The following is a 12,862-nucleotide window of genomic DNA, read 5'->3' on the forward strand; positions in this document are numbered from 1 at the left end:
CTTGCGATTACCAGCTTTTTTCCAAGGAAGTATAAATCCTTGCTTTTTCTTACCAAATAATTTCAGGAGACTGTACCTTTTAATGTTTGGAAAACACTATTATTAAAACATGTATATTTCAGAGATTTTTTTTTCTTTATTTGGGAAAACAAGATACAAAAAAAATGGGAAAATACAGCATAATTATATATCATTATTCAAATTATTCTGCCCCAAATGTGTGAAATTATCTAAAAAGAATAGATCTAAATGTGGATCGAGATCTGAATTCATAAAGCAATAGGCTTTATTTATTTTCAGAAAATTACAGCTATTAACGGTTGGTTACTTGTCTTTTGTTTGTTCTATTTGTGTCTTAATGAAGGGGATCACCGCCAAGAAAAATCGACAATATTTTGATCCACACTTTTGGAATTACTTCTTTATCCTAAATTAATTTATTACATAAATTAATACTCACTCATAGCTTAATTAATTAATTAAAAACATATACGTACATATAAATAGGTTTTTGCCAATATATGAATGTGGTTTAATTACAATATGTATTAATACATCTACATTATATTGACCACCTTAGTTAGGTGATGTTTATGTCAAATTGGAGTGAGAGTAAAAAAAAAAGGAAATTTAATTGGCAGGGCAGATTGCTGATTTGAAGGCTGGAATTAAATTGTAGGATTTGAAAGAGTTTGTGGAGGTAGGGAGAATCAGTCAATCATATATCCTCGTTTGTTTGTTACCATGTAAATTATTGGTTACATGTCAAATCAGGCTGGATTTCCCTTTTACCAGAAAAAATTATAAGCAATATATACTTATATATGTTTCTGGTTTTGCCCAGTCTTAAGTCTGGAATGTAAATTACAATTAAAAAAATGGATTTATCCAAGGCCAATCTTAGACGATAATGTCCGCGCGGCTGGCAGGAAAAACAGCAAAACAATAGCAATAAAAAACCGATAAACTTTTGTTTCTCGATGGGTGTTAATTTTTATAGCACATAACTATCCATACATAGCCACTGATATCTCACTTATAAATCCTTGACCACAGTGAATAAGATTTGGATATTAGCACATATCTATCAAAACTGGCCAAAATCTATGAGGCCTCTATGTACATGTACAACCATAGGGTCTATAAGTTTTACAATCTTTTAAATGTTGACCTTTAAAATTCTAAGAATGGTACAGCCAAGGACATAGAAGACTTATACACATATATCCATATATTCTAAGAATGGCACAGTCTTTAAAAAGCGTTTTTAGATATTTCACGGTTGGAATTACTTCCTTGTCCCATATATAGTATCTAAAATATATATGTATATATACCGTTGATGAAGAATCGTGCCAGGTCCCTGTGCTATATCTAAATCTCTGATATCATGTAGCAAGGAAAACATAAAATAATGTGATATTCGATTCTAAATGTATGTCACTGATTAATCTACATCCATTTGAGATGATATATAAATTGTGTAATGTGACTAATCCAATTAACAACATTTAATTAAATCTGCTGAATGATCAATTTGCTTATATCAGAGATTTAGATATGATTAAAATACTATTTAAATCTCTGCTTATATTGCATCGATAGAAATCATGTGGAAATCATCAAAATAGTCAACTGAAATCATCACACCATCGCTAGAAAAGGTTTAAAAGGTGTGGTTAATAAATTATAATCGTCTATAATATCAGTATAACTAGATTTCAACCGGATATAATGCCCCTAATTCAACTGATTTCCAATGATATTTTAGTCTCATATTAGTTCGTCTGCTAATATTGTAATAGGACGGTCTAATTCACGAAACGACATGGCTGATTTGTGGATATTATAATAAAATATTATTCATCTAATTAAAATTTACAAATCAGTTCTTCTGTCCTAAAAAAGAAGTTCATATGTTGTAAATATCAGTAGTAGTTGATGAGGTCAAAGTTAGTGTCAATCGGGGTCGCACGAGATTTTTTTAGGTCAAGCAGACCTCCTGACGTCACTTCCCATCATTCGTAGCTGTTCATGTCTGCCGTCATTCAACGAAGGTGAGGGTGTATAGGTGCGTCTTGTTTTGTGTCAAAAAGTTGCCGTATGAACAATTAATTATGACTTAAGCGACTTGATCGAACAGAGAAAGATGGGAGATTTATACCGTGGGTATTGTCTCTCATGGACTGGCCTTTACCGAGAGATAATTCTCCATATATTCCGATGCTGAAGTGAACAAAATGGCAGCTCATCCAAAGTTTGACAAAATGGCAGTCACAGTGGATAACTCATCGTCGAATTCTAATGTGTATGACACTAACTCAAAGGAGGATTTGGACCATAGACCTCTTATGGGAGGTATGAAATCCTTAACAGACGGTATGCATAAAAAGAAAAGCACGTTCAAAATCACAAGCGTGACGAAAAACATTCAGCGGGCCCCGATTGTCGGAGATCCCCCAAACGATGCAGATGGGGATTCGATGGATGATTTAGATGAGACTGTAGAAAGTCATACGGAGGAGTTAAGTTCAGAAATCCTAGATAGTTCTAAATATACAGATCTAGGTGACCAGGACACGCCTTTGGAGGATTTTACCCAGTCGTTTGGCCAGGACTCGGAAGTGATAATTAGCAACACAACCGGTAAGGAGGTCATAACAAGTAAAGAGAAAAGTGACGTTCATTCTAGTACAACTACACGGTTCAAAGTGGTGAAAATAGAAACTAAGGAGCCGTTTAGGAGGGGTAGATGGTTGTGTCATGATTTGCTTGACACGCCAGTGACAGAAAAGAGTGAAACAAAGGTAGTTAAAGACTCAGCAGATGATCAAGCTAATTCTGGAAACTCCAGTGCTTCTAGCTCTATACATTATGTTCCTGGTGTGGACGATCCGGCCAAGAATCCATTATCAATTACGGGACTGCAGAACCAAGGAACAGTCGACGCTGGATATGTCATTCAAGGTGATAATCAGAATGATAAGTTCCAGTCGAAACAGCAACCAGGAATGGTATCTAGTTCCCAGGATAGCACACATTCCTACAATCAGCCTAATCCAATTGTGTCCCAGGTTCCAACTAGCTTACCTACCCATCCATCTCAAAATTACCAGGGCATTGCGGTCAGTGCAGGCGCAGGGTCTCCTAGTCAGACCCGACAGGGCCTCCCTCAAACAGGCCCTGTTTCTGGACACGGAGGGTCGGTTCCGCCGGGCCATGTACAAAAACCTATGCAAGTCCAGACTCCTATAGTAGATAATGCTAATCCTAGTTCACAACATTCAACAATGCCAGTTACAGTTTCATCAGGCACATCACAAATTCCAAACAGCATTACTGGACAAATGCCTCCTGCATTGAACGACCAGACAAAACTGCCACAGGGAGGTCCTATTCCAAGTGGGCAGTCCCAAATCAACCAAAGTACTTTAGAATCGAGTTCTAGTCCAGCGTCTAGTAAAGACACTGCCCACTGGAGCGAGTCGAATGCGGGAGACGGACAAAATTTTAATGTTGCTGTTAGTCAGTCTTTCATTGACCAAACAGGACTAGACAGTAGACTTACTCATCAATTGAAACCGGTTACCGTTCCTACCAATTTAAGTTATTTTCCAGCGCCCATTCTGACGCCATCAGCTGTGGCGGAAGCTGTTGGTGGCATGTCTAGTCCAACAAAAGTAGACGAAAGGTAAATTTCACATGATTTTATCTGCCATTCTGTGTTGTCACTGTATTTATCTGGTAATTAATCCTCATGCAGTGATTAATTTTAACCACAACAGGACAGACCAGTCTGACACTCAGTTTATCCAATCAAACTTTTGTGTTTCACTTGAGGTTGCTAGGCTAAAATATACTGGAACAAAATGTAATTATAATAAGCCCATCTTGTTAACAAATTAAGTATTAGTATATATTCTAAAGCACGCTAATTCTTGGTATTGAAATAACCCATCGATTATCATGGCATGGATTTGTTACAAGATGAAAACAGTACAATGTATTATAATTAATGTTTTCTTAATTGCTAATTAAGTATTTGTTTTCAGGTGTTTTTAATTACAGCTCTACAGATTCATCAAGACATTCATATTGAATGCATTTTAACAACATGATGGCTGGCTGCAGTGATTTCGAGATATTGGTCCACAATGAAGAATGTTTAACGGGTACCTAGGTAGTCTGGTACTCATAACAGTCCTAGTGAAAACGTGTTATTAAAAAGGGTAATTTGGTAATACAATATGTGAGTTTCAAGATCCCAACACATCATGTGTAAAGTACAATTTACAGTTGATTTGTCCAGGCCACCTTTTAATGAATGTAACACCAATTTTGTTGTGAATTTTGTGACATCATACCCGGCGACGTTTGTGCAGGACTATTGTTTCTATTGGTGATTGAATGATGTTAAAAGATGATAGCTTGCGCTAATGTTATCTCAGCGAGAAGATTACAAAGGGCTATACGTTCCATCACCACTGGAAATATTATTAAGTATACCACACAACCGTTATTGGGTATCACATGGTACATGAATTTATTCCCATTTTTAATCATCCGAAGGTGGGACTAATCGACAGTAAATCAAACTTTCTCCATGTCAATTTTGGATCTTGATACCCCCATATTAATATCACCTACACATGTATTTCTACATATATATACTGTAAATTTCAGTGTCAACATGTATAAGCCCACCGAGTCCGACGTACCGGAGGTATGAAAAATTAATCTCTGTTAGCTAAAATTTATGTTCGACTCATCGATGGTGATATTGTTTTATTCTGCAACCCTGATAGTGTAATCACAGTCACAAGTAGATATAGTTTTAATATCATTAAGTCATTCAAAGATGCATCCTGTTTTAAATCTAGCCGGGGTTGAAATACACCCGGTAATTAAAATAAAAGCAAACTTTTCCTTAACAATTTACTCTTTGATTGCTATGTAGGATGACTGTCAATTTACTTGGAATTGACTCATAAAACTTGTGACTTGATCATGATAAGATAACTAGTATTGTAAAGGAGAAGTTTAACTTATACAAGACCTGTATTGAGTGGTGTATTTTGGAGAACTAAAGGTATGTCTTGGTTAGGTATAATACATTATTTGGCCACGGTACAGTGTACCACTAAAACATTTGGGTACAGTACAGTGTACCACTAGAACATTCAGACCCTTGACACAATACATTATTATGTACAGTACAGTATACCACTAGAACATACAGTGACACAATACATTATTTATGTACAGTACAGTGACCCACAATAAATACAGAGACCCTTGACACAATACATTATTTATGTACAGTACAGTATACCACTAGAACATACAGACCCCTGACACAATACATTATTTATGTACAGTACAGTGTACCACTAGAACATACAGACCCTTGACACAATACATTATTTATGTACAGTACAGTATACCACTAGAACATACAGACCCCTGACACAATACATTATTTATGTACAGTACAGTGTACCACTAGAACATACAGACCCTTGACACAATACATTATTTATGTACAGTACAGTATACCACTAGAACATACAGACCCCTGACACAATACATTATTTATGTACAGTACAGTGTACCACTAAAACATACAGACCCTTGACACAATACATTATTTATGTACAGTACAGTATACCACTAAAACATACAGACCCTTGACACAATGCATTATTTATGTACAGTACAGTATACCACTAGAACATACAGACCCTTGACACAATACATTATTTATGTACAGTACAGTATACCACTAAAACATACAGACCCTTGACACAATACATTATTTATGTACAGTACAGTATACCACTAGAACATACAGACCCTTGACACAATACATTATTTATGTACAGTACAGTATACCACTAGAACATTCAGACCTTGACACAAGAACATACAGACCCTTGACACAATACATTATTTATGTACAGTACAGTATACCACTAGAACATACAGACCCTTGACACAATACATTATTTATGTACAGTACAGTGTACCACTAAAACATTCAGACCCTTGACACAATACATTATTTATGTACAGTACAGTATACCACTAAAACATACAGACCCTTGACACAATACATTATTTATGTACAGTACAGTATACCACTAAAACATTCAGACCCTTGACACAATACATTATTTATGTACAGTACAGTATACCACTAGAACATACAGACCCTTGACACAATACATTATTTATGTACAGTACAGTATACCACTAAAACATACAGACCCTTGACACAATACATTATTTATGTACAGTACAGTATACCACTAGAACATACAGACCCTTGACACAATACATTATTTATGTACAGTACAGTATACCACCACTAAAACATACAGACCCTTGACACAATACATTATTTATGTACAGTACAGTATACCACTAGAACATACAGACCCTTGACACAATACATTATTTATGTACAGTACAGTATACCACTAGAACATACAGACCCTTGACACAATACATTATTTATGTACAGTACAGTATACCACTAGAACATACAGACCCTTGACACAATACATTATTTATGTACAGTACAGTATACCACTAGAACATACAGACCCTTGACACAATACATTATTTATGTACAGTACAGTATACCACTAGAACATACAGACCCTTGACACAATACATTATTTATGTACAGTACAGTGTACCACTAGAACATTCAGACCCTTGACACAATACATTATTTATGTACAGTACAGTATACCACTAGAACATACAGACCCTTGACACAATACATTATTTATGTACAGTACAGTATACCACTAGAACATACAGACCCTTGACACAATACATTATTTTTATACGTACAGTATACACAAACAGTATACCACTAGAACATACAGACCCTTGACACAATACATTATTTATGTACAGTACAGTATACCACTAGAACATACAGACCCTTGACACAATACATTATTTATGTACAGTACAGTATACCACTAGAACATACAGACCCTTGACACAATACATTATTTATGTACAGTACAGTATACCACTAAAACATACAGACCCTTGACAATACATTATTTAAGTATACCACAAACATTACAGACCCTGACACAATACATTATTTATGTACAGTACAGTATACCACTAGAACATACAGACCCTTGACACAATACATTTTTATGTACAGTACAGTATACCACTACAGACCAACATACAGACCCTTGACACAATACATTATTTATGTACAGTACAGTATACCACTAAAACATACAGACCCTTGACACAATACATTATTTATGTACAGTACAGTATACCACTAGAAACATACAGACCCTTGACTCAATACATTATTTATGTACAGTACAGTATACCACTAGAACATACAGACCCTTGACACAATACATTATTTATGTACAGTACAGTATACCACTAAGAACATACAGACCCTTGACACAATACATTATTTATGTACAGTACAGTATACCACTGACAATACAACATAACCCAGACATACAGACCCTTGACACAATACATTATTTATGTACAGTACAGTATACCACTAGAACATACAGACCCTTGACACAATACATTATTTATGTACAGTACAGTGTACCACTAAAACATACAGACCCTTGACACAATACATTATTTATGTACAGTACAGTATACCACTAGAACATACAGACCCTTGACACAATACATTATTTATGTACAGTACAGTATACCACTAGAACATACAGACCCTTGACACAATACATTATTTATGTACAGTACAGTATACCACTAAGAACATACAGACCCTTGACACAATACATTATTTATGTACAGTACAGTATACCACTAGAACATACAGACCCTTGACACAATACATTATTTATGTACAGTACAGTATACCACTAAAACATCAGACCCTTGACACAATACATTATTTATGTACAGTACATTATTGACTAGAAAAGTACATTAGGGTGAGACTGTTTTCTGAAGAATATGTTACATAGCTTGAACAGTTAGCATTGACCTCATCAATGTTCTTCTCATCAATTCATTTTGCTCTGACCCCTGGGGACAGAGGGGCCAGGGGCCCAATTGGAGTAATAAAGGTAAATCGATAACTCGCTATTGCCAATTTAGTTCTGTTTGGAATTTAACCAAACCTTGGCCAGAATATCCTTGGGTTAACAGAATTTGTATAAAATTTTGGCTTTGTCACCCTGAGCAGTAAGAGTCAATAGGGGTAAATTAGAGGTAAATATTATTCCTCAGAAAAGAAACAAAATTGATCTTGTATTCATTCTAGCGTCATTACATCAATAAACAGGCCCTCTGCCATCTTGTTTTATCGATATCGTAGTCTCTTCTCTAACTATCGTGATATATCGAGAATGTCACGATTATATGATAACAGTCTTGACACAATACAGGCCCTCTGGGCTCTTGAGTTTATGTACAGTACAGTATTAGTGTCAGAACCTCTATAAACATTCAGACCCTAGGGCGGTTGCAATTGTCACATGTAAATAAATTTCTAAAAACAAAAAAAAAATTCTATTTGTTTGGGTACATGGAATTGCACCAGAACATTCAGATCTTTGGCACAATGCAGGTATTTGGGTACAGTTTACATATATTGACTAGGAAAAGTACATTAGGGTGAGACTGTTTTCTGAAGAATATGTTACATAGCTTGAACACTGTTATTTGGGTTTTAGCATTGACCTCATCAATGTTCTTCTCATCAAATTCAATCTGTGCATATTTCATATATTCATAACATATACATATCCCTGCAACCACAATATCCATTTGTCATTGTAAATATTTGTTTTTCTTCCTAAGAATATTGGCTTGAAATGTTGATCAATAGGTACGTGAACTTGGAGTTATTTAGTTAATAAATACGTAGGGTATGAATCAGGGGACTAGTGGAATGTAGACCAGGCAACATATGGTGGTACAAAAACTTGTCACTTCATAAACCACATATTCTTCTTGATCATCTATATTTTTTAATATCCTTGTCCATAAGCTATGAGCCTTTCTGTCTGGTCATTGTTATTTACAACTCTTGGAAAAATTGAATAATTGTGGATTGTATTTCGAGGCAAAGGATTATAGCCTTTGTGTTGGTATGCGTACTATTTAGGAAAACCAGATCTAGAGTTACCTGGGGGAAAAAACTCCTGCATCATATGCATACAGCCAGTGCCTGACAACTGTCAACAAAGGTCTTGCTTTGATCCAAAGTGTTCAAAACCATAAAATCAGTTTCTATATAATGTACATGTTAGCTGTACATAGTACTCTTACTCGTCTTTTATTTCTAGATCTACAGTAATTATTTCTAAGTCTCAACCTTTACACCATAGTGACAGACCTAGAGGTTATTCCATACCAGTCATTGATGATTTTATTGAAGAAAAGCAGAAATTACCACTTTAGAAGACTTTGATGTTTCTCAGGCAGGGGACAGAACCCAGAGGCGAGCCAGGGCTTTTTTTCAGCATGATTTGGGGCCAAAAATCAGCCCCATTCCCCATGGCAAAATCTCTAAAAAAAAATCCCAATTCAAACCTAAAATTTCCCAAAATCAAACTTCTTGGAAAATATCCAAAAATATTCCATGAACTTAGTTGGTTAAGGCTTTAAATATTTGTGGATTGGCTTCAAAAAAGTATATAAATTACACTTGATATAAAAAATCTTAATTGTTATGCTTAATTTCATATATCATAATTTTCTCAAATCTTGGTTTTTGCGCTCCATTTTCCCAAATTCAAAGCCACAGGCCCCATTCCCAAAGCAGTGAGAAAAAGCCCTGCAAGCCCTCAACTTGTGGCCAGAAGTGAGGTAGTGTCAAGGGAGATTTTAGGATTAAAAGAGAAAAGCTGATCCCAGATTTAGTTGCCTTTTACGATCATACAATTACCCAGGTTAGCAGGTACAATTCTAACATTGTACTCTAACATTGTACAAGCCAGATTTTTGACTGGTTGATATTGGATACTGAAACGCCATATCTAATAGTGTGATATTGTTTCAACTTTAATATTTGACCATTCATGTGATTCATATTGTTAAATGCAAAGAAAGTCATTGGACCATGACTTGATAGAAGAGAGAAGCTTTGGGTCTTTAAAATGCCTGATCGTTTTGTTCTAAAAAAAAATTGTGTATATGGGAAAAAAGTTTTTGTAACAAATTGGGAATTTTTAATTGCAAAAAGAGCAGTTTTGGAAAAAAGTTACCCATTACTCAGAGTAGTTTGTTTTAGATTAAACAACAAGGGGAGATCTTTTCAGTTTTGTTTGTTTTTCAGAGATTTGATTTGGGAATTTTTCATTGTAATTGGGAAAAAAATAGGGGGGTTTGGCATTGGGAATGGGGTTGTTTACCGACCTAAGTTATATAAGGAGAAAAATCACTGGGCTGATCGTTTTGTCTAAAATCATCTAAACAACCTGAGCAGCAGATGTAGGACTTTATTACAGCCTATATAGCTAGCAATAGCAGATTTAGCTTAAAAAATGGGATAACTATAACAACCTATATAGCTAGCAATAGCAGATTTAGCATAAAAAATGGGATAACTATAACAACCTATATAGCTAGCAATAGCAGATTTAGCATAAAAAATGGGATAACTATAACAACCTATATAGCTAGCAATAGCAGATTTAGCATAAAAAATGGGATAACTATAACAACCTATATAGCTAGCAATAGCAGATTTAGCATAAAAAATGGGATAACTATAACAACCTATATAGCTAGCAATAGCAGATTTAGCATAAGAAATGGTATATTACTTAACTTAGATTTGACAGTTCAAAGATTTGTGATTTAAAAGAATATGAATCAAGAGTTTCAGAGTGATTTCAGTACCATGGCGTTTATATACTTTTGTGTATAAAATTGACCAATTTTGAAAATGATTATTGAGTTCAAATTTGAAAGTATTTATTTTATCATGATAATTTTGTGTAGTAAAAATAGTGCAAGGTAATTGGTCTACTTAACTGTTATAAAACGTTGTAGCTTTGTCCGACTCAATAGTCATGCAAAATATTACACATTATAGCTTTACAGCACATGACAGTTTTTGAATTGTAACATAAACGACCATTGAAGGTGAATTGGAAATGTTCATTAATAGTCTTGTTTGAATCATTTGTATATAAAGGATTAGGCTTATCTCAGCATATGTGTTGGTGTCTCAGCAAGCGCATATTTAATTTGTTGGTATTTAAAAATTTGTGTCTAAGGTTCTCTGATGGCTTAGCTTGTACTGTGCACATTTGACAACTAGTTTTCTTACTAAATATGTAGTCTTTGATGTTTTGGTCAATATTTGACTCTACTAGGTTGATTAAAGACCACATTAACCTCAGCAAAGGTCTATTTGATATTGATAAATTGTAAAAAGATTCTCTGAACTGTACATTATGTTTTTGGTTAATATTTGATTCTACATGGTTAGTAATAGTATTACTGTATAGACCTTATTAACCTTAGAAGAGGTCCATAATTGATTTGTCAGAGCCCGATAACATTCACGAACCACTTCATGCAGTGGGGTATAAATTTGTGATAATATTGGGCTCTTGTGTTTTTGTACCTTTAATAGGCATCTATTTACATGTATACATTAGTATAAATATCAACAATTATAATTGTTGGTAACTGTATCTTTCACAAATTAACTGGGGTCGCACAAGCCAAAGAAACTTTTATTGAAAAAAAATAACATATGATTCTGTTCTTTTCACCAAACTCAATTCATAAACATCAGAATGGTCTGAATTTTATCATTTTTATGTTGATAAAGTAAAATTTCATTGTCTGAGGCCATGTGTTGACGGGTTGTGAAAGTATGTAGTTGCCCCTCACCAGAGCACAGACTGGTCGCACAGGGGAAATGGGATTTGATCAGTGTACTTGTACCGAGTGAGTGCTTTATAATAAGTAATTTGACTGCTGTGGAGACATTTTTATGGTGTCACTCAACCAAATGTCACTGCGGTGTGTAGGTACTGATATGGCAGTAGTTATATAGAAAAATATAGGGAGAAATAATAGGAAATATTGTTAGAAGTTTGGGGATTTTTACCTGTTCTTTCAGATATAATCACACATGTATAACCAGATGCTAAGTTTTATCATGTGATTTCCATTTTAATGGATAAATCTTGGTTTTCAACGCTTTGGTTAGGAGAGAAAAGTCTGTCCATGACCAACTCATTATAAGCAGATGCTAATTAAGCTTTATCAGTGTATTTCCACTTAATTGATAAATCTCTGTTTTTAATGTTTTCTTAGAAGAGAAAAGATCCATCATGACCATGCATGCTTCTCAATGTAAGCAGTTGCTAAGTTTTGCCATTTGGATTCCATTTTATTTGATAAATCTGTTTTTAACGCTCTGGGAGCTAGCTATTAATCATTTTGAAGAAATAGGAAATTATTTTTTTCATTCTAAATCTCTGATTTATTATTCTGGCAGTATGCTTCAGTGAGATAGCACTATATAAATGGCAATAGTTCTACTTTTTCAACGAGACAGAACACGGACATACTGCAGTCTCCCAAAACATGCACACACTCCGTACACGTAACTCACTGTATACACGGGAGACCGTCCTAATTTAATCAATATGTTCAAAGAAATCTTAAAAGAGAAAACATGAGTAAAATCCTACAATGAACTCAACCCATTTACCCTTGAATTTTCATAATGAACTAGTCTAGTCTTTGATCAGGAGATACATGAGTTAATGTACAACATATAAAACTAGCAAAATCATTTTATAGTTTTTCTAGCATCAAAATTGATTGTTTTATTGCACGCGTCATGGGT

The 12,862-nt window shown here is 34.7% G+C and overlaps 1 protein-coding gene across 2 annotated transcripts in view; it reads left to right on the forward strand.

Annotated features, from left to right (window-relative positions):
* The first annotated feature begins 2,018 nt into the window (after positions 1-2,018).
* LOC138307262 (TSC22 domain family protein 4-like) overlaps positions 2,019-12,862 on the forward strand; it is a 72,850-nt gene continuing 62,006 nt past the window's right edge. For both annotated transcript variants that reach the window (XM_069247903.1, XM_069247904.1), the window contains exon 1: positions 2,019-3,691. In XM_069247903.1, coding sequence (XP_069104004.1) covers positions 2,241-3,691 — 1,451 coding nt within the window. In that variant the 5' untranslated portion in view covers positions 2,019-2,240. The remainder of the gene's footprint in view (positions 3,692-12,862) is intronic.

Source organism: Argopecten irradians, chromosome 14 (genome assembly GCF_041381155.1).
Source record: "Argopecten irradians isolate NY chromosome 14, Ai_NY, whole genome shotgun sequence".
In the NCBI taxonomy this organism is placed as follows: domain Eukaryota; kingdom Metazoa; phylum Mollusca; class Bivalvia; order Pectinida; family Pectinidae; genus Argopecten; species Argopecten irradians.